The sequence below is a fragment of the Mustelus asterias genome, chromosome 7 (assembly GCF_964213995.1).
Source record: "Mustelus asterias chromosome 7, sMusAst1.hap1.1, whole genome shotgun sequence".
Taxonomy (NCBI): domain Eukaryota; kingdom Metazoa; phylum Chordata; class Chondrichthyes; order Carcharhiniformes; family Triakidae; genus Mustelus; species Mustelus asterias.
This window is the reverse complement of record NC_135807.1, coordinates 139,895,644-139,918,359: the sequence shown is the minus strand read 5'-3', so window position 1 is coordinate 139,918,359 and position 22,716 is coordinate 139,895,644. Positions and strand designations below refer to the sequence as shown.

Here is a 22,716-nt window from a genome sequence, read left to right as displayed (position 1 = left end):
AAATCAGACAATGACTGTCCAGTAATAGATTGTGGACTTCAACAGGCAGTTTCAGGAATGGTGACCATGAAACTACTCGATTAGCATAAAAACCCAGTCTGGCCGACAGTATTTTTATGGCTGGTTCTCAGCAACCTATCGGTGCCAATTCAGTTCCCCCGAGAACGTCGCTAGAAGTGAGCATCTTATAGACTGTGTGAAGCCATGATGTGGAGATGCCGGTGTTGGACTGGGGTGGGCACAGTAAGAAGTCTCACAACACCAGGTTAAAGTCCAACAGGTTTATTTGATAGCATGAGCTTTCGGAGCGCCGCTCCTTCATCAGGTAAGTGGGAGTTCTGTTCACAAACAGGGCATATACAGACACAAACTCAATTTACAAAATAATGGTTGGAATGCGAGTCTTTACAGGTAATCAAGTCTTGAAGGTACAGACAATGCAAATGGAGAGAGGGTTAAACACAGATTAAAGAGGTGTGAATTTCTCAAGCCAGGACAGTTAGTGAGATTTTGCAAGCCCAGGCAAGTCGTGGGGGTTACAGATAGTGTGACATGAACCCAAGATCCCAGTTGAGGCCATCCTCATGTGTGCGGAACTTGGCTATCAGTTTCTGCTCAACGATTCTGCGTTGTGTGTCGTGAAGGCCGCCTTGGAGAACGCTTACCCAAAGATCAGAGGCTGAATGCCCTTGACTGCTGAAGTGTTCCCCGACAGGAAGAAAACGCTCCTGCCTGGATATCCTGAGGCATGGTACATTGGGGAGACCATGCAGACTCTACGGCAACGGATGAATGAACACCACTCGACAATCACCAAGCAGGAGTGTTCTCTTCCTGTCAGGGAATGCTTCAGCAGTCAAGGGCATTCAGCATCTGATCTTTGGGTAAACGTTCTCCAAGGCAGCCTTCAAGACAACGCAGAGTCGCTGAGCAGAAACTGATAGCCAAGTTCCACACACCTGAGGACGGCCTCAACCGGGATCTTGGGTTCATGTCACACTATCTGTAACCCCCACGACTTGCCTGGGCTTGTAAAATCTCACTAACTGTCCAGGCTGGAGACAATACACATCTCTTTAACCTGTGCTTGGTCCTCTCTCCACTCACATCGTGTGTACCTTTAAGACTTGATTACCTGTAAAGACTCGCATTCCAACCATTATTTTGTAAATTGAGTTTGTGTCTGTATAGGCCCTGTTTGTGAACACAACTCCCACTCACCTGATGAAGAGGCAGTGCTTTGAAAGCTCATGCTACCAAATAAAGCTGTTGGACTTGAACCTAGTCTGTGTGAAGACATAGTCCCATCTGTACACGAAGCATAATCTCTGCTGTGTTGTGCGAAACTAGCACCGTGTCCAATATGATGGATCCATAAGTGATCTAGCAGCTCAAAGCGGAGTACCACCCAGAGGTGCTGTGGGCAATCAGCAGCAGAATTGTATTCAGACACAATCTTTGAGATCTCAGCCTGACATATCCCCTCACTCAGGATCAAGACCATAAACCAGGGGAACAATAAGGACTGCAGCACAACAGCCAGAAGCTGCAGCAGGCATCCTATCAACGAGCTGTCAGCCTGGGAATGCTACATCACAGGACTACCTGCATGTTGGACAGTGGACGCAGCACATAACACACAGCTAAGCGATCCCATAACCAACAGATCAGAACACATGACTTATTCAATGCGAAACATTAACTGTTTCTCTCCCCACAGACCTGCTGAGTATTTCCAGCATTTTCTGTTTTTATTTCCAACCTCCAGCATCCGCAGTATTTTGCTTTTATTTCCAGATATTGAACCAAGACCTAGCGGACTTTCAAACTTGGGCTGATAGGGATAAGTAACAATCACACCACAGCGTCAGATAATGATGTTCAGTGACATTACTATCATTGAATCCCCCATCAACATCCTGGGGGTTACCATTGATCACAAACTGAATTACACTAGCCATATATATGTTCTGGCTACAGAGCCAGCCAGAGGCTGGGAATCCTGCAGAGAGTAACTTGCCCCCCGACTCCCCAAAGCCTGTCCACCATCTACAAGACACAAGTCAGGAGTCTAATGGAATACTCCCCACTTGTCTGGATGAGTGCAGCTCCAACAACATAAGCTCAAACCATCCAGAATGAGGCAGCCCATTTGACTGACACCGAATCCAACTGTTTAAACACTTGCTCCTCAAACCACTGGTGCACAGTGGCAGCCGCGTGTGCCATTTACAAGGTGCCCTGCAGTAACTCACCAAGACTTTATGCAACAGTACCTTTACTGTTAGCATAAACAGGAACACCATCACCTGCACATTCTCTTCCAAGTCAGGCATGAAAATATATATTTTTAAATTGAATTTAAATTTCACCATCTGCCGTTGTGTTAATTTCTGGGTCTTCACAATAGTTAGAAGAGGTTTTAACTCTTCTGTTGCTGTAACTCTGCTGGAACCATACCAAAGTTTCTGATTTAAATCACACATATGGATGGTTCTCAGTGCAGCGAACTCTCCAGAGAAACTTTGCGCTGCTGGACAATTGTAGAGCAAACCCTTACCTGTGACGCTCTGAGAGGGATTTCCCAATGTAGATTTGGGTGACCCCCTAAATCCGACGTGGTGAATCTCGGAAGTTATGCCCCGCTAATACTCTCTTCACAGATCCTGACTGATTATTTGCAGCATTTTCTGTTTCGATTTTAAGTAATTACAATCTGCCCAACCTGTTGCCCCCATGGCCCCAGTTCCACTCCACAAGGCAATTCTGATGGAGGGGCAACTGACTGAAACAATGACAAGGTTTAACGTCCCTGAGGGTACAGCAGGATACTCGCCTGTTCCATTCAAAGTGGGCCCAAGGACTTCTGGTCCCGATATATCTAAATGACAATCTGCAGTTTATAGGATTACAATTTCAACTTTGTATCTTTTCACTTATTCCTCATTTCTGGGATAAGACCCCATGACCCATACGGACACATTTTGAATACTTACTCATCTATTCCTTCTGGAATTCCCCCTTTTAACAAACAAAGCAGTTCCTTCAAAGTCTGTAAGTAAATAAATGATTAATATTTTCAGAATTTCATAAAAGATTTGATTCTAAATCACAGTTAAAAAACTAAACATTGAATGATTAAGAAAACAGATAGTTCAGTAACAAGAGCTTAGCAATAAAAAGGTGCAAATCCAGTGTGGTGATATAAACAGGGCCTAGTTTTAAGGCTGATAAAATTGGATATCCTAAATTAAAGAATTGGGCACATTGAAATCAAACACAGTCACACCTCAGGCAGGCCAATTGTACAATACACAAATGTGTCTGGGCCTGAACCATCAACCACCCATCAAAGGTCGTTACACTCTACTTGAGACTTAGCAGGAGATCATGGCACCTCATTGAAATGCATCGGTCTATTGTTAGAAGCCCAGATCGGGCCAGACTTTCTGTCACCAAGAGATCCTGTAGAAACCTTACCTGATAACAAGTTCAACAACATGGAGATGGACACCTGGGGGGGCGGACCCTGGTGTCCTGTCAGGCAGACATCAAGAAACCCACTGGGTATTGGAACCCCCTCCTGGGACCTCATTGGCCAGAAGCCAGAGAAGTTTCTAGAAAGGCAAGCAGGCTGGGGATAAAGGGACACACTCAGAGGCACACAGCAGCGAAGACTCGACAGGGGAGACGGCCGTGGCCATTCGGAAGACTGACCAGAGAAGGAAGGAAGAAGCGGCCATCGAGACTCACCTTCGTGACGACAGACCAGAGGGACTCAGAGAATCGGGCCTGCAGTTTAACCAAGCCATCTTTACGGGTAGTATACTTGAATCTGGGCGTATCCTCTTGTTTTATGTGGGTAATTTAAGGGTTAATAGTGTTATTATTAATAAACTTGTTGAACCTTTACTTGTGTTTGTCCTTTGTCCACCTTGCAAATAAGGGCACCGGGGTAAAACCTTGGAGTAAGTAAACTGGTTGAAAGTATCTGAGAATTAACAGGTACAACACCATGTTTGCCAAACTTTAACATTCACTGGAAGGGGACCGCTCAGATTGGAGGCGGCTGCACTAACACAGCTGCAGACAAGTTCATTTATCCAGGGGGTGAAAGTTACCCAGGGCGGACGGAGGAAGCATCCCAGTCTCGGTGCTGGGGTGTGCCAGGCCAGAACCTCTGCCACCGACCCAAACTTCACATGTTGTACAAACAACAAACCAAGTTATTTCTCTCGGGGTGGTAGGGGTAAGGGAAACCTTGGTGGAGTTTCGGCCTTATCATGCCATCCCCCACACTGCAAGCCTCGAGTGTGGCAGGTGGCCATCCCTTGGTTGCCTGGAGCCTATAGCATCCAGACGTCCACCAATGTACCACAGAAACTACATCAACATCCTGAGAGTAGCATGAATGTCCCGCTCCCAGGTTAAAAACTCTGATCCCAGGACATTTCAATAGTAAATCTGCCACAGCGTCACTAATACAAAATATCAATTAAATTAAAAATAAGCTATCAAAAGCAATTAATAATTCACAGAACTACATATAGCTTTGAATGAGGGCTTTCCGATCATTATGACTGTATTGATGTTAGATTTTCAAGTGGAGCTATCGACTGAACCTCATTTCCCTGCTTCCCCGGTATTTCTTGATACTTTTCATTTTCAAACACATTTGCAATCCCATCTGAAAGGATCAATAAAATCTGTCCACAGCTGAGTAAATGTTCCATGTCACAAGACTAGCAATCCCGAGGTGCTGGCTAATGCCCTGAAACACAGATTCAAATCCCACCATTGCAGCTGGTGGAATTGAAATTCAGTAAAAATAACCTGGAATTGAAAGCTAGTCTCAGTAATGATGACCATGAAACCATTGTCGATTGTTGGAGAAACCCATCTGGTTCACTAACGTCCTTTAGGGAAGGAAATCTGCCGTCCTTACCCGGTCTGGCCTACATGTGACTCCAGAGCCACAGCAATGTGGTTGACTCTTAACTGCCTTCTGAATGACTGAGCAAGTCACTCAGTTCAAGGACAGTTAGGGATGGGCAACAAATGTTTGCTAGCAACACCCACACCCCATCAAGAAAAATGCTCTAAAAGATGATGTTCCTCTGAGCCAAGGTGACAGAGGTTTATAGGCTCAATTCCCAATCCAAAACTGGAGCACGATTCTGCGCTGTCATGTGTCTTGAAGGCCGCCTTGGAGAACGCTTACCCGAAGATCAAGAGGCTGAATGCCTTACGCTGCAGGAAAGGATGTCCCAAGGCATGGTACACTGGGGAGACCATGCAGACCTTACAACAACGGATGAACGGTCACCTCTCGACACTCACCAGGCAGAAGTGTTTCCTTCCTGTCAGGGAACACTTCAGCAGTCACAGGCATTCAGCCTCCGATCTTCGGGTAAGTGTTCTCCAAGGTGGCCTTCACGACACACGACAACGCAGAATCGTTGAGCAGAAACTGATAGCTAGGTTCCGCACACGCGATGACGGCCTCAACTGGGATGTTGGGTTCATGTCACACTATCTGTAACCCCCACGACTTGCCTGGGCTTGCAAAATCTCATTAACTGTCCTGGCTGGAGACAATTCACACCTCTTTAACCTGTGCTTAACCCTCTCTCCACTCACATTGTCTGTACCTGTAAAGACTTGATTACCTGTTAAGACTCACATTCCAACCATTATCTTGCAATTGAATCTGTGTCTATATATGCCCTGTTTGTGAAACGTGCCTCTCCACTCACCTGATGAAGGAGCAGCACTCCGAAAGCTCGCAATTCCAAATAAACCTGTTGGACTGTAACTTGGTGTTGAGAGACTTCTTACTGTGCTTACCCCAGTCCAACGCCAGCATCTCCACATCGTTCCAATTATACAGGGCCTTGGTGAGGCCACACCTGGAATATTGTGTACAGTTTTGGTCTCCTTAATGGAGGAAAAATGTTCTTGTTCTAGAGAGTGCAGAGGTGGTTTTCCAGATTGATACCTGCGATGGCAGGACTGTTGTATGAGGAGAGATTGTGGATTATATTCTCTGGAGTTTAGAAGAATGAGGGGTGATCTTATAGAAACTTATAAAATTCTAACAGGACTAGACAGAGTAGATGCAGGAAGGATGTTCCCGATGGTGGGAATATCCAGAACCAGGGATCTCAGTCTGAGGATACAGGGTAAACTAAGGGCTAAGATTTTAAAACTGCGGTGAGGAGAAATTTCTTTACCCAGTGGTGAACCTGTGGAATTTGCTACCACAGAAAGCAGTTGAGGCCAAAATAGTGTATGTTTTCAAGAAGCAGTTAGATATAGCTCTTGGGGCAGAAAGGGATCACAGGATGGAGGGGCCGGGGGGGGGGGGGGGGGGTGGGAAAGAGGTGAGATCAGTTGGATGATCAGCCATGATCAGAATGAATGGTGGAACAGGCTCAAAGGGCCAAATGGCCTCCTCCTGCTCCTTTTCTCTATGTTTAAGTGCAAAGTCGTCAAAGTCCCAGATGACCATAAGCTGTGACTGGTGATTTAACGCGAGGATCACTACACATCAGGCAAGGGCAAGATTGAGAAGGTGGAGCCTTCACAAATAACCTCAGCCGTACGGGAACTGAACCCATGCTGTTGGCCTTGCTCTGCATCAACGAACCAGCTGTCCAGCCAACTGAGCTAACTAACTATGTTTACTGTTTAAATATTCCTATATGCTGCCTAACCTCCGAGGAGGCTTCCCCTTCAATGCTTTGCACCCGGAGAATGTTCATTTCCCAGACACTACATTCAGGAAGGAAGAATAGGAACCTGTAACACTAAGTCTCTAATTGCAGGATTATCAGAGCTACCAGTTGGGACAGATTTCCTGCAATGGGTACAAACCAGGAGCTGCCATAGCAGTAAATTGGGAGGGGGAATGACTGACACCTGTGTCATGGAGCCTATGAGATGAGCATACTATGAAAAAGTGTTCCAAACTTTGCCAAACAAAAAACAAGATGAGAATCTAGGCTCTGTGTTTCTCCAGCTGGCTGTTTTTACAGAGATTATACATTTAATCTTTATTGGAATATTTAAAAACAAACCTTCTTCGTAACTCTTCCTAATTTTTATTGGCATTTGTTTTTAATTACCTGATTACTTCCGCTCTTATGTCTTATGGTCTTATATAAATATGTTTGTTCTATTCACAAACTGTGAATGCTGCATCCATTTACTTCAGCCAATCGTGTGTTTTGGATCTGTGCTCCACAACTAGCCAAGCTGTTCCAGTCCGGCTATAAACACTGGCATCTACCCGACAATGTGGAAGATTGCCCAGGTATACCCGAGCACTAACACCAGGACAAATCCAATCCAACCAATTGCTGCCCCATCAGTCTGCTCTCAATCTGTCCATTAAAATATTTTCCCATAGAATGACCAGAGCTATTGTACAGAATACTAGAAGTAGGTAGGATAAGAATTGTTCTTTAATCGTTCAGGAAGGCAGTAGATGGACTTTGGAATAATAAGTCACCACAAAATGCAGAAGGTAAATTAAATCATTTTGGATCATGATTAATTGGTTTGGGTCCTTCTGGGATTTGCTTAATTGCCCATGAGACATCAGAAAGAGTTTTTGATAGTTATTCCTGAATGGATTTCTGTTTCTTAGCTCCCCCGAAGAAACAGGAGGCAGAGACAGCCTGTGTACGAGTGATTCAGCTGCTGGTGAGCATGGAAGGACTTGAAGGAAAGAAGTACCTATTAACAAAATCTAAATGAAATAAAATAGAAAATACTGGAGATATTGAGATCAGGCAGAATCTGAGAGAGAAACTGGTCAATTATCATTGATACTAAAATCTGACAATCTAACAGATGGGACTGACCTGCTGAATATTTCCAGTATTTTCTATTTGAATTTCAGATTTCCAGCATCTGAAATGTTTTGCCTTTGATTTAAGTGAATGGCAGGGCAGGATTCAGGGGCCAAATGACCTACTTCTGTTTTGATGGAAGTCTGTTGCATCTTTACGTCCAACTTTTCTGGAAAGTGAGTCAATTGAGTGTGTGCTTTTGGTGCATTCTGAGACAAACTACTTTGCTTATCTATGGAGCATTTCATCAGTAAACTCGTGCATATCAAAAAAACCAGAATCATCAAATGAGAAAATTGCGAAATGCAATTTTAACGCTTTCTAAAGAAGCAGCTCCTACTACATCAGAACCTGCAAAACAACATTACTCAAACAGATCACTATCCCACCCATTAGTCTACAGAAAAACCCAAGAAATAATTACACAAAATGAAATGTTCTTACCCCTGTTTATATCAGAAACTGATACCCTTGTCCCAACCCAACTGTCAGGAAATAGAACCTGGTCAGTGTACCTCTATTCGAGTTTTGAAGAATCGGTCAGGCAATCTTAGGTGAGTACAATAAACGTCTTGTACGGTGGAGGGTGAGTAATGAGCTCCCATCCTATCCACCTAAAAGACAATATTTACATCCTTTATGCAGACACAACTACTTTGAGCTCCAACTGAAAGTACTAATAATTCAACTTAAAATTAATTTCATAACTTAACAAAATGAAATGACTAGAAGAGTAATACTGCCTGCTGTATTACAGCTTCCTCATTCTCTGAATTAAACCAGTGCTCCCAGATTGCAAACAGACAGAAGCACAATGCAATTCCTTTCGGGTAAATTAATGATACTATCAGCTATGAGACTCCCTCTTTCAAATGCAATATAAATAATTGTTTTGTTGGATTTATGCCAGTTGGTTTATCATGGAATTAGAACAGCACAGAGTGAGGCCATTCGACCCATTGTACCCACACTGGATCTTTGAAAGAGTTATCGGATTAATCCCACTCCAATGGAACCAGGACCTTGCAAACTTTTCCCTATCAAACACATATCCACTTCCCCTTTGAATCTACTTCCACCAGCCTTTCACAAGGTCACAACTCGCTGCATTAAGAATGTTCAATTGCTTCTCTAGTTTTTAAATCTGTATCCTCCTGTTACTGATCCTCTTGTCTGGAAACAGTTCTTCCTTATTTATTCCAGCAAAGCGTTTCATGCCAGATTTATCAAAGAAAGCAGAAATGTATTTAAGCCATTGTAATATATGCAAAAGGGAAACATTCTAATCATAGAATCTTAGTGTAAAAGGAGGCCATTCAGCCCATCAAGTCTGTACCGACCACAATCCCACTCAGGCCCTATCCCCATAATCCCATGCATTTACCCTAGCTAAGGGGCAAATTAGCACGGCCAATCCACCTAACCTGCACATCTTTGGACTGTGGGAGGAAACCAGAGCACTCGGAGGAAACCCACACAGACACGGGGAGACTGTGCAAACCCTGCCCAGACAGTGACCCAAGCGGGAATCAAACCCAGGTCCCTGGCACTGTGAGGCAGCAGTGCTAACCACTGTGCCACCCCTTTTGTTAACCTATATTCACAACTGATGGGGCAACAGGGATACATTAATGGGAATCTACTACGTGGAGGGTGTTTTTATTCAAAAAAATAATGGTAGGTATAGACAGTCTTTCTTATTCTTTGCCTGTGGCTCATTATCCATATAGAAATGGACACTGCCATCCAACATGGAAAACCATCTTGGAAACTCACTTGTTATCCTGGGGTCACCTTTCTTCAAGCCCAATTTAATATCAATAACATCTGAGAGTTTAGCTGGACGAGACAATGTTAACAGCACAAAATCTAAAAATCTCCCAAATTGCATCAGGAGAGAGAAAAAAAAGCACAAGGAAGGGTTCTTTGCATGTAGAAGTTGACCTACCTTTAGTTTTGTGAGGGAACGCACAGAGTGATCCAATGATTCTCGGTTATTGAAAGAGTTTGGATTCATGGCTCCACCATCTGCAGCAGCGGTGGTGTCATAGGTAAAAGAAGCCAGAATTTGGAGATACTCTCTCATGATGCGATAACACACCTAAGACCATAAGACATAGGAGCGGAAGTAAGGCCATTCGGCCCATCGAGTCCACTCCACCATTCAATCATGGTTGATTTCAACTCCATTTACCCGCTCTCTCCCCATAGCCCTTAATTCCTCGAGAAATCAAGAATTTATCAATTTCTGTCTTGAAGACGCTCAACGTCTCGGCCTCCACAGCCCTCTGTGGCAATGAATTCCACAGACCCACCACTCTCTGGCTGAAGAAATTTCTCCTCATCTCTGTTCTAAAGTGACTCCCTTTTATTCTAAGGCTGTGCCCCCGCGTCCTAGTCTCCCCTGTTAATGGAAACAACTTCCCTACGTCCATCCTATCTAAGCCGTTCATTATCTTGTAAGTTTCTATCAGATCTCCCCTCAACCTCCTAAACTCCAATGAATATAATCCCACGATCCTCAGACGTTCATCGTATGTCAGGCCTACCATTCCTGGGATCATCCGTGTGAATCTCCGCTGGACCCGCTCCAGTGCCAGTATGTCCTTCCTGAGGTGTGGGGCCCAAAATTGCTCACAGTACTCCAAATGGGGCCTAACCAGTGCTTTATAAAGCCTCAGAAGTACATCCCTGCTTTTGTATTCCAAGCCTCTTGAGATAAATGACAACATTACATTTGCTTTCTTAATTACGGACTCAACCTGCAAGTTTACCTTTAGAGAATCCTGGACTAGGACTCCCAAGTCCCTTTGCACTTTAGCATTATGAATTTTGTCACCGTTTAGAAAATAGTCCATGCCTCTATTCTTTTTTCCAAAGTGTACGACCTCGCACTTGCCCACGTTGAATTTCATCAGCCACTTCTTGGACCACTCTCCTAAACTGTCTAAATCTTTCTGCAGCCTCCCCACCTCCTCAACCTCCTTCCGACATTTAACATGGCAATCTATCCAACCTAAAACATAGTGTATCTGCCATGTGTGGATCTGGATTGATTGTGTTTTAAGAGCGATATATAGGATAGTTTTTATCTTATCGATGCTTTTTAAAACATTTCAATGGCAGTTTCATACTTGGCCACAAAAATAAATGTTGTAATTTTGTGGCAAAGTTTCTCTCTCAAAGCTTTGCTCACACTGGAAGCTTTCACAATCTTCACACCACAAAGCACTTTACAGCCAATCAAACACTTAAGTGCAGCCATTGTTGTAATGTAAGAAATGTGGCAACCAATGTGTAAACAGCAAGATCCTACAAATAGCAATGTGAAATGGCCAGAAATCTTTCAGTCATGAAGGTTGAGGGATAAATATTGGTCAAAATACTAGCAGAGGCCAACATATTCTGCCAATGGATATTTTCTATTGATTGATGGAACATGGGTGTCGCTGGCTGGGCCAGCATTTATTGCCCATCTCTAGTTGCTCGAGGGCAGTTGAGAGTCAACCACATTGCTGTGGCCCTGGAGTCACATGTAGGCCAGACCAGGTAAGGACGGCAGATTTCCTTCCCTAAAGGACATTAGTGAACCAGATGAGTTTTTCTGACAATCGACAATGGTTTCATGGTCATCATAGAATCTTAACCTCAGATATTTTTTTTATTGCATTCAAATTCCACCATCTACCATGGCGGGATTTGAACCCGAGTCCCCAGAACATGAGCCGAGTTAAAAGCAAATTACTGCGGATGCTGGAATCTGAAACCAAAAGAGAAAATGCTGGAAAATCTCAGCAGGTCTGGCAGCATCTGTAAGGAGAGAAAAGAGCTGACGTTTCGAGTCCAGATGACCCTTTGTCAAAGTTAAAAGGCAGAGAAAGTAGGAGATATTTATACTGCAGGGGGAGGGAATGAAAGGTGAGTCATAGCCACAGAAACCAGGGGAAAGGCTGCTAATGGCAGCCCGCGGAGAGAGTAAAGGGTGTGAACGGCCAAACGGCAGAGAAGCTGAAATCAGAGGGTAAACTGTGACAGATGAAGATGTTGGCGGGTGGGGGGGGGGGGGGGGGGGGGGGGGGGGGGGTGGAGAGAATGGATGGGACAGAGGTAAAATTTAGAAAAGGGGAAGCAAAAGGGGAGAAAAGGTTAGGGAAGGGGGGTAAAGCAGGGAGAAAGAGTGGGGGGGGGAAAGAAAAATGAAGACAAGAAATAAAAGGTAGAGAACAGTAAAAAATTTAGTAAAATAGAATGAAAACAAAGGGGTCATGGTGTATTAGAGCAAATCATCTGAAGTTGTTGAATTCGATGTTGAGACCGGAAGGCTGTAAAGTGCCTCGCTGGAAAATGAGATGCTGTTCCTCCAGTTTGTGTTGAGCTTCACTGGAACATTGCAGCAGGCCAAGGACAGGCATAACAAGAACAAAGAACAATACAGCACAGGAACAGGCCCTTCGGCCCTCCAAGCCCGCGCCGCTCCCCGGTCCAGGATTGAATCCTGAATCCAGGATCCCCGCCCAATTTTCCAGCCTATCTACATCCTAATATCCTATCCACCGAGCTGTCCCTCACAGCTACGATGCTTTGTTCATCACAACCTATTAACTCACCCCCACCCCTCCATTCCAGACCATGTGATCTCCAGGGAGAGGCGAAAACCCAGAGTGAAAACCCCAGGGCCAATATGGGGAAAAAAAATCTGGGAAATTCCTCTCCGACCCCCTGAGGCGATCGAAACGAGTCCAGGAGATCACACTGGCCCTGATCGGAAAATGCTTCCCAACCCTATTCATTTCCACTTCCACGAACACCATATGAATTCCCTGCCCCCGAGACAGGTTCCCAACTATCCGCAGTCTCGCTCTGTACTGGCACCAGCAAGATGATCATAGAATGAAGCCTTGAAACGAGAAACAAAGAACAATTAGCCCGCCCCGCTCCCTGGTCCAAACTAGACCACTCTTTTGTATCCCTCCATTCCCACTCCGTTCATATAGCTGTCTAGATAAGTCTTAAACGTTCCCAGTGTGTCCGCCTCCACCACCTTGCCCGGCAACACGACCCTCTGTGTAAAATATGTCCTTCTGATATCTGTGTTAAACCTCCCCCCCTTCACCTTGAACCTATGACCCCTCGTGAACGTCACCACCGACCCGGGGGAAAGCTTCCCACCGTTCACCCTATCTATGCCTTTCATAATTTTATACACCTCTATTAAGTCTCCCCTCATCCTCCGTCTTTCCAAGGAGAACAACCCCAGTTTCCCCAATCTCTCCTCATAACCAAGCCCCTCCATACCAGGCAACATCCTGGTAAACCTCCTCTGTACTCTCTCCAAAGCCTCCAAAGACATGTGGGCATGGGAGCAGGATCGTGTGTTAAAATGGCAAGCAACCGAAAGGCCAGGGTCCTGATTGCACACAGACCGAAGGTGCTCAGCAAAGCGATCACCCAGTCTACGCTTGGTCTCTCCGATATAGAGGAGGCCACATTGGGAGCAGCGAATGCAATAGACCAAATTGAAAGATGAAAGTGAAACACTGCTTAACCTGGAATGAGTGTTTCGGGCCTTGGATGGTGAGCATGGAAGAGGTAAAGGGACAGGGGTCACACCTTCTGTGATTGCATGGGAAGGTGCCATGAGTGACGGGAGAGGTGTTGAGTATAGTGGAGGCATGGACTAGGTTATCCTGGAGGGAACAGTCTCTGACAGAGTCTTACAGGATGTGGGGTGTGAAGAGCTGTAGTCCAGATAGCTGTGGGAGTCAGTGGGCTTGTAATGGATATTGGTAGATAGTCTATTGCCAGAAATGGAGACAGAAAGGTCAAGGAAGAGAAGGGAAGTGTCCGAGATGGACCAGGGTGAAGGTGATGGAGGGGTGGAAACTGGAAGCGAAGTTGATGAATTTTGAGGGGTCTGGACGAGAGCATGAAGCGGCACCAAAATGGTCATCACCATACCGGTAAAAGAGTTAGCTGACTTGCTGGATTAATAGTCTAGTGATAATACCATTAGGCCATCACCTCCCCTGGCATCTATTGTTAGTCATGATAATCTATTGTTAGAGCATTAAAAACTAATGAGCACAGTGCTACTTGTGCTTATATATTCAAGTACTGTAGGAGTTGCCCGTAGAGTTACCCATTCTGAATACTCAATACTAACATCTATAACTAAAGTTTGTGGTTGCATTTATTTCACTGTCCCTGGAGAACTCAAACATCAGGTGATTAGAAGTATTATCTGCACAAACTGTGGAATGTATCGATGAACTGCACTGGTGCATCAAGCTTATCCAAGCATGAAAAAGCCCTGCGAATCTGGGGAAAAATGCACATTTTGTACAACACAACTTACCAAGAGCTGTTCCAACACAAACCACGGTCAATAAATCTACCTTAAATTTCCATTCTATAAGGAATCCAACTTTCTAATGTGGATTACATAAGGCAGTGTGAAGAATAAGTCAAAGAAAGATTGTTGCAGCAGCAATGATTTGTCCATCTTCATGACAAATGCCCCAAGGTCAGGCAACCCTCTAGCTGCTGAAACATGAAGTGTGCAAACAAAAGGACCAACTTCACATCAAATGTCCACAACATCCTCCCATTCAAATAGCAGCTTATTCAAAGAACAAAGAACAATACAGCACAGGAACAGGCCCTTCGGCCCTCCAAGCCCGTGCCGCTCCCTGGTCCAAACTAGACCATTCTTTTGTATCCCTCCATTCCCACTCCGTTCATGTGGCTATCGAGATAAGTCTTAAACGTTCCCAGTGTGTCCGCCTCCACCACCTTGCCCGGCAGCGCATTCCAGGCCCCCACCACCGTCTGCGTAAAATACATCCTTCTGATATCCGTGTTAAACCTCCCCCCCCTCACCTTGAACCTATGACCCCTCGTGAACGTCACCACCGACCTGGGAAAAAGCTTCCCACCGTTCACCCTATCTATGGAGAATGAATCAAGTAAATAAAGTCACCTTTCGATTTCTCTTATTTTAATAAAACTAAACATTCAGTATCATCCATCATTAATCACTCCCTCTTCCATTTATTACACAGTTTTACAACCATGTTCTTTGGCTGATTTGACTTGTTGTTGACTCATTCTGTGGTCAATTTGTGTATTTTGCAGGCACTGTGTAACTGAGTTTGTGTTGAATACTGAGTTGTGTTGAATACTGAGTTGAGAACAGGCTGGTCAGACCAAACAGGCAATTTCAACTGTTCTTCTCTTTGTCTTTTGTCAATAGAGTCATGTGGTCTGTTTGGAACCACATTGCAACAGTAATAATTACCGATGGGATCAATGTAGCCCAGAGATTCAGGAGAAAGCATTAAAGGTCTTCAAATGTTTGACTACTTGAAGCTGTACTTTAATTTCTTTGCAGATTTTGTCGAACTTTGTTACAACTGCGAATATCATTTTGGCTCTCAGTGGGTGACATCCTCATCTCGGAATGAGAGCACTGAAAGTTCCAGCTTTGAGCAGGACTTCAGCACTTGATCTCGGCACTTCAGTATAATGGTGTTGAAAGTGCTGCTTTTCAGACAAGGTTTTAAACAGAGTCTTCAACTCCCTCTTCAAGAATTGGGTGTTCTCCTAATGCTCTGGGCAATGTTGATCCCATCCGTAATTCTTAATGTTGCTGAATTAGACCATAACATATAGGAGCAGAATTAGGCCATTCGGCCCATCAAGTTCTGCTCCGCCATTCAATCATCCCCATTCTTCTGCCTTCTCCCCGTAACCCTCAATCCCCTTATTGATCAACGTCCTTCTAAATCCTGCGAGTACAGGCCCAGACTCCTCAACCGCTCCTCATATGACAAACCCTTCGTTTCTGGGATCATTCTTGTGAACCTCCTCTGGACCCCCTCCAAGGCCATCTTTCCTTAGATATGGGGCCCAAAACTGCTCACAATATTCCAAATGGGGTTTGACCAGAGCCTTATACATCTTCAGCAGTACATCCCTGCTCTTGTATTCTAGCCCTCTAGAAATGAATGCTAACATTGAATTTGCCTTCCTAACTGCCAACTGAACCTGCATGTTAATCTTGAGAGTCCTGAACCAGGAATCCCAAGTCTCTTTGTGCTTCAGATTTTCGAAGCCTTTCCCCATTTAGAAAATAGTCTACGCCTCTAATCTTCCTACCAAAGTGCATAACCTCACACTTTCCCATGTTGTATTCCATCTGTCACTTCTTTGTCCACTCTCCTAACCTGTCCAAGTCCTTCTGTAGCCCCCCCTGCTTCCTCAACACTACCTGCCCCTCTACATATCTTTGTATCATCCGCAAATTTAACAATGCCCTCAGTTCCATCTTCCAGATCATTAATGTATATAGTAAAAGTTGTGGTCCCAGCATTGACCCCTGTGGAACACCACTAGTCACCAGTTGCCATCCTGAAAAGGACCCCCTTATCCCCACTCTCTGCCTTCTGTCTGTCAGCCAATCCTCTATCCATGTCAGTACATTGCCTCTAACACCATTGGCTCTGAGCTTATTTAGCAGCCTCCTGCAAGGTACCTGGTCAAAGGCTTTCTGGAAATCCAAATAAATCCCGTCCACTGACTTTCCTTTGAGGAGGTAATGAAGAAGTTAGACAAAGAATTCTAACAGATTTGTCAGACAAGACCTCCCTTTGACGAAGTCATGCTGACTCAGACCTATTTTACCATGCATTTCCAAGTACTCCGCAATTTCATCCTTAATGATGGACTCCAAGAAGATGACCATCATCCCAGTATCAAAGAAAAGCCAGACAGCTTGCCTTAATGACTACCATCTGGTGGCTGACATCCATCATTATGAAGTGCTTCAAAAGGTTAGTCAAATAAATTCCAGTCTGGAACCAGACTGCCTGGATCCATAATAGTTCGCCTATCGCCGCAACAGACCCCCAGCAGATGCCATCTCCCTGGCCCTGCACTCAACCCTGGAACACCTAGATAACATAGATACCCATGTCAGACACCTGTTCATAGACTATAGCTCAGCCTTCAACACCATTATTCCTACGTGACTCATCTCCAAACTCCGTGGCCTGGGGCTCGGCTCCTCCTCTGCAACTGGATCCTAGACTTCCTAACCCATAGGCCACAATCAGTAAGAATAGGCAACAACACCTCCTCCATGATCATCCTCAACACCGGTGCACCACAAGGCTGTGTCCTCGGGCCCCTTACTGTATAACCTATACACCTTTGACTGTGTGGCCAAATTCCCCTCCAGCTCGATTTTCAAGTTTGCTGACGACACCACCGTTGTGGGTCAGATCTCAAACAATGACGAGACAAAATATAGGAAAGAGATAGAGAATCTGGTGAACTGGTGCAATGACAATAATCTCTCCCTCAATGTCAACAAAACAAAGGAGATCGTCATCGACTTCAGGAGGTGCAATGGAGGACCCTACATCAATGGGGATGTAGAAAGGGTCAAAAGCTTCATGCTTTTAGGTGTTCAGATCATCAACAACCTGTCCTGGTCCCTCCATGTGGACGTAATAGTTAAGAACCCACCCCCACCCCCACACCTCTACTTTCTCAGAAGACTAAGGAAATTTGCCATGTCAGCTACAACTCTCACCAACATCTGCAGATGTACCATAGCAAGCATTCTTCCTGGTTGTATCACAGCTTGGTATGGCTCTTGCTCTGTCCAAGACTGCAAGAAACTACAAAGGGTCGTGAGTGAAGCCCAGTCCATCACTCAAACCAGCCTCCCATCCATTGATCTCTCTATACTTCCCACTGCCTCGGAAAAGCAGCCAACATAACAAAGGACCCCACGTACCCCGGACATTCTCTCTTCCACTTTCTTCTGTCGGGAAAAAGATACAAAAGTCTGAGGTCACATACCAACCGACTCGAGAGCAGCTTCTTCCCTGCTGCTGTCAGACTTTTGAATGGACCTACCTCGCATTAAGTTGATCTTTCTCTACACCCTAGCTATGATTGTAACACTACATTCTGCACTCTTTCCTTCTCTATGAATGGTATGCTTTGTCTGTATAGCACGCAAGAAACAATACTTTTCACTGTATGTTAATAGATGTGACAATAATAAAATAAAATCAAATCAAATCAGTTGTTTCTAACAGACTCACCAGTAAAAATCCATCACAAGAGACAAATTCTAATTAGACTGATGACTTTATCCAGTGGTAGATCTATCTATTGTTTTGTGGCCTGATTTCTATTTTTTTCTTCGATTGCTGGGCCCCTCTGTATTATACACTATCCGTTCCCCTTTGAACAGGTCAGTCTGCTCTCTGTGACCCAACCCACAATCTGCCCTTCCTGTGAGGACATGGGCCGGTCAGAGCTAGGGCAGCAGTTAGCTGCTCCAGTTGACCACAATATCCTAGTAAAGAAAGAGAATAATCAAATTCCCATTTTGACTATGAACGTGTATCTGGAAGCTGGCAGAGGTCAGGTCCCAGTTCGGCTCCAATGCAGGAATCACACACTGATAATGCTGTCTGGGAGAACATGTGAATAATGACTGATTGGACAAGACACCGACAGCTCAGCAGTAAACTATAAAGCTGCATATGAATATTCAGCCCTTCAGAACACAACAGATAAGGAAGTGCTTCACAAATGAAATATATTCATTGCTGGTGTTATAGGGAATGCTAACAAAGATGTATTAACATATGAACCATGGTATTTTTTATTCAACATGACTGATCTGCAACCTCAGCATTAATTGCCATTTATTGGAGTGTCCCAAATTTCCTCTAATTTCTTGTGTGTAGATGTTTTCTAATTTCATTGGGGAGACCTGGCTCCCCTAGTGCCAGCACCTCAGCCTGAAAAGGAGTTTCTATTTATCCTTTAATAATTTGAAAATTATTGATCAAATCACCCCTTGAAAGGAATACAACCTCTGTAGGTGTAATCTTCCTCACAATTTAACTCTTAAAAATCCAACTTTTATTCTGGTAAATCCGTGCTGCACTTTGTTCAAAGGCCAATATATCCTTCATATGGAGTGCTGCCCTGAACTGATCTCAGTACGTGTGGTGTGTCTAACAAGGGCTTTGTATTGCTGCTGTATGACTTTTACCCCCTTGTATTTTAGTCTTCTAAAGGCCAGCAATACCCATTAGCTTTGTGATTTATTGGTTGTATCTGTGCGTGATTTTAATGTTCAGACCCCAGTCTCTTTGGACCTTGCCATTTTTCCAAAAGCATTCTGCTTTATCCTTTGTAGATGCAAAGCAACAACTGATGGCCAATTGAAAATTAGCATCGGTAGATTTGAGTTATTCAATGGTGGGTTATGGAGTTAGGCTGCAGACCAACCATGACCCTGAATGGCAGAACAGGCTCGAGGGGCCGAACAGCCATTTCCTGTTCCAAGGTTATTTTTATATAATTTCTAGTATCATTAGTCACATTTTGTACATCCATATTTCTGTAATTGCCATGGTTTTGCTTATTTAAGATATCTCTCTTTGTAATTTCATGCTTCCTCCATCTTCACTGCTGACAACGTTGACTATCTTAGTGTCATCGACAGACTTCGATATATGGATTTCTATACAATGAACTAAGTCATTAATAGATCTGGTGAACAGTTCAGGCTCCAACATAAATGATGGCGAGACACAACTAATCACATGCTGCCAATTCAATACCTGCCCATCACCTCTACTCTGGGCCCTGGCACTCAACCAAATTCCTAAGGAGGCTTCTGAGTAGAAAAATTGAAATTAAGCTGCAAGTTAAGTCTAAACTGTTGGCAAAAGTTCATCCTCCTCGCTGTGACTGGAATCCCTGTTGTAAAGTTATTTATCTGAAATTTTAATGTAAGAGTAAGAACACAACAGTACTCCTCCTGGATAGGGGACATTATCATTAGAGGCTATTTAAATCATTCCACTGTTTAAGAAAGGTGGGAGGGGGAAACCAGAGAATTCTTGGCCAGTTAGCCTGGCATCTGTTGGAAAATTACTAGAGTTTATAATTAAGGATAGAGTAATCAAACACCTTGAAAATATTTTATCTGATGAGAGAAAGCCAGCATGGATTTGTAACAGGTAGGTCATGCCTGCAGATCTTAGAAACATAGAAAACTACAGCACAAAACAGGCCCTTCGGCCCCACAAGTTGTGCCGAACATATCCCTACCTTCTAGGCCTACCTATAACCCTCCATCCTATTAAGTCCCATGTACTCATCCAGGAGTTTCTTAAAAGACCCTATTGAGTTTGCCTCCACCACCACTGCCGGCAGCCGATTCCACTCGCCCACCACCCTCTGTGTGAAAAACTTCTCCCTAACATTTCCCCTGTACCTACCCCCCAGCACCTTAAACCTGTGTCCTCTCGTAGCAGCCATTTCCACCCTGGGAAAAAGCCTCTGAGAGTCCACCCGATCTATGCCTCTCAACATCTTATATACCTCTATTAGGTCCCCTCTCATCCTCCGTCTCTCCAAGCCTCTGCACCTCTGCTGTATCGTCACCCAGAAGCTCCGGTAGAAAGGGACCTGGGACCTAGACCCAGGAAGATGGCGAGGTCCCATCGGGTTGAGCCACCCAACCCCCTCTCAATGAACACCAACGCAAAATCAGCGATTGGACCTATAACTGACTCCAGATCGCAAAGACCGGACACAGTCTGCCTCTTCGAACTCGAGACTCCCAGCCTTCAAATCAAGATGACTAAAGCCTGGCAACCAGTTCCCAAACTCAGCCGGGAATTTATCCTCAGCTCCCCTCGGGAGATCAGGCACACGGACATTCCTTCTCCAGCCTCATGTCCCTGAATTAACCAGAATGTCCAGCACACGGAGCAGTATTTCCAAGGGCTGAAGGCGGATCTCCACCGAGGAAACTGCCCTCTCGACTGGCAGGATTCCTTCCTCCGCTTCATCCATTTTCTTTCCAATATCTTGCAGTTCATCAATGTGAGCACCAATGATTTGTGGCAGGGAGCCGAGACCGTCATCCACTAGTTTATTTACAATGGCAGCCATTATCTCTCAACACGGCCAGAGTGTGAACCCGTTCACCAGCGAAACCGCCACTGCGAACAAGGCCCCACTCCAGCTGTCCCCAGTAACCTCCATCAAACAAGCATTTTCTTGACTTTATTCGACTCCTCGTCACCCAAACCTAACCAGGATCTTCCAGGAACACAGCACCGAGTAAACACTCCTGGATTGGATAATTATGGGTGCTTCAGGATGAATAGAGATTAAATGATTAGTGCCAGACCTTGAGAAAACGCAGCCGTTCCCAGGCTCACTGGTAATTAGTTATATTTCACTTTTCTATTGGGGAGCGTGCTGGGATGGTTGTATGATATTGGGGTTGTGTGATATTTATCTGTTTTTAAAAAAAATGTAATCCTGGCAATTATAATGGAGGTTTATATTATATGGTATCCTTTATTTTAATTAAGGATAATAGAAATAGTGCCACAGCAGGGTGCTGGGCTTGCGGTTTGGTATAAAAATGGTGGGTATGGCCTTAAGTTCTCATAATGGATGAGGAAAACCCCCTTTAGAACTAATAGTGTTGCATTTTTCTTTTTGTTGTTAGTTTGGAGTTAGAGAATCCTTGATGGTCTCCTGTTAAGGTCCAGAGAGATTGTGCATCCTGGAAAAGACTGGGTTTTACTGTCGTTGAGACTTCCTGCATAGCTGGAGTTGGGGTAAATATATATTGGCGCATGCCTGAACGTGGTCGGGGAAAATCGCTGGTCGTCCAGCCTTTCTGGGTTGATTTCCTATAGTTTCCATGGCAGTGCAGGTTGTGACAGTGGCTGCTTGGTAGATTGGCTCCTGGAATGTATGGTGAGCACATCATCCTGTTGGGAGGGGGAGGTTCATGTCCTTCCCCAAGATATCCCGACTGTGGATGTCTGGATGGCGACGACTCCTGTTGCTAGGGTTTCCTTGGGGGAAAATGGGTGGACTTCTGTTGATAGCGAGACCTGAATAGTGTCTCAGGTGTGACTGAAGATAGGGACAGTTTGCTTTGTTTAAAGCCCAGGGGTGGTGTGAGTATTCCTAACCTATTGACCCTTTTAACTGTATTGTTGTCCTAAGCTTATCTCAGCTGGGTAGGTTAGGGCAGTAGTTACTTTGATTACCCGTTCCTGGCTCTGCATTATCTGAGTTTCTTCTATGGAGGTTATTTAGCCCAGTTCCTAATATGGGGCCCGAGGGGAGGTTATATACCTGGGTTCTGTTTTATCTGCACTCTTCCTGTGAGGCTGTATAACTCGGTCCCCGTTATCCTGTATGTGAGTGTGTACATTGTAATGCCACGTATTGGGTTTGGGTCTGTATCCTGATGTCCCCTCTTTCTGGGGTACCGTTTAATTGTTCTGAGGTTTTGGGGTGCTGTTTTAGGCTCCGATTGGTTGTATTTGATTCTATAGGGGCTCCCTTATGTTGTGTAACTCAGCCCTTGTTATCCTGTGGATGGGAACCTGCACCATTATGCCATGTGCTGATGGTTTTTCCCTGTTATTCTTATCACCTACTCTATATGGATACTGAAAGGATATTACACAAAGGAAGGTGCCAGTTACAACAAATTATAATTTATAATCTGAACCAATTGTAATATTTGTTGGGTCTTCTCTGTATGTAGACTTATTCTGTGCTGTGCTGGATTTTGGGGATTAGTTGCATTATTTGGTAAATTGGAAAATCTTCAATAAAAATATTTATAAAGAAACAAGTGGAAGGAAAGCGAGTGAAGGAGAGGAATGGAGATGCAGTTCAGAATGAAGGTTGGTATGATGGCACTACAGTGATTCTGCATCTCTGCCCTCATGACCGCAATTCCTGTGTGTGACGGTTTAATAAGTCAGTGTTTTAATCCAAG

General features: G+C 44.5%; 1 protein-coding gene across 3 annotated transcripts in view; it reads right to left on the bottom strand.

The window, feature by feature from the left end:
- dpy19l1l (dpy-19-like 1, like (H. sapiens)) overlaps positions 1–22,716 on the bottom strand; it is an 80,122-nt gene that overhangs the window by 9,463 nt on the left and 47,943 nt on the right. For 2 of the 3 annotated variants that reach the window (XM_078216930.1, XM_078216932.1), the window contains exons 16-17: positions 8,372–8,470; positions 2,997–3,052 (exon numbers count right to left, since the gene is read on the bottom strand). In XM_078216930.1, coding sequence (XP_078073056.1) covers positions 2,997–3,052; positions 8,372–8,470 — 155 coding nt within the window. The remainder of the gene's footprint in view (positions 1–2,996; positions 3,053–8,371; positions 8,471–22,716) is intronic. The other variant, XM_078216931.1, reaches the window with a different exon arrangement.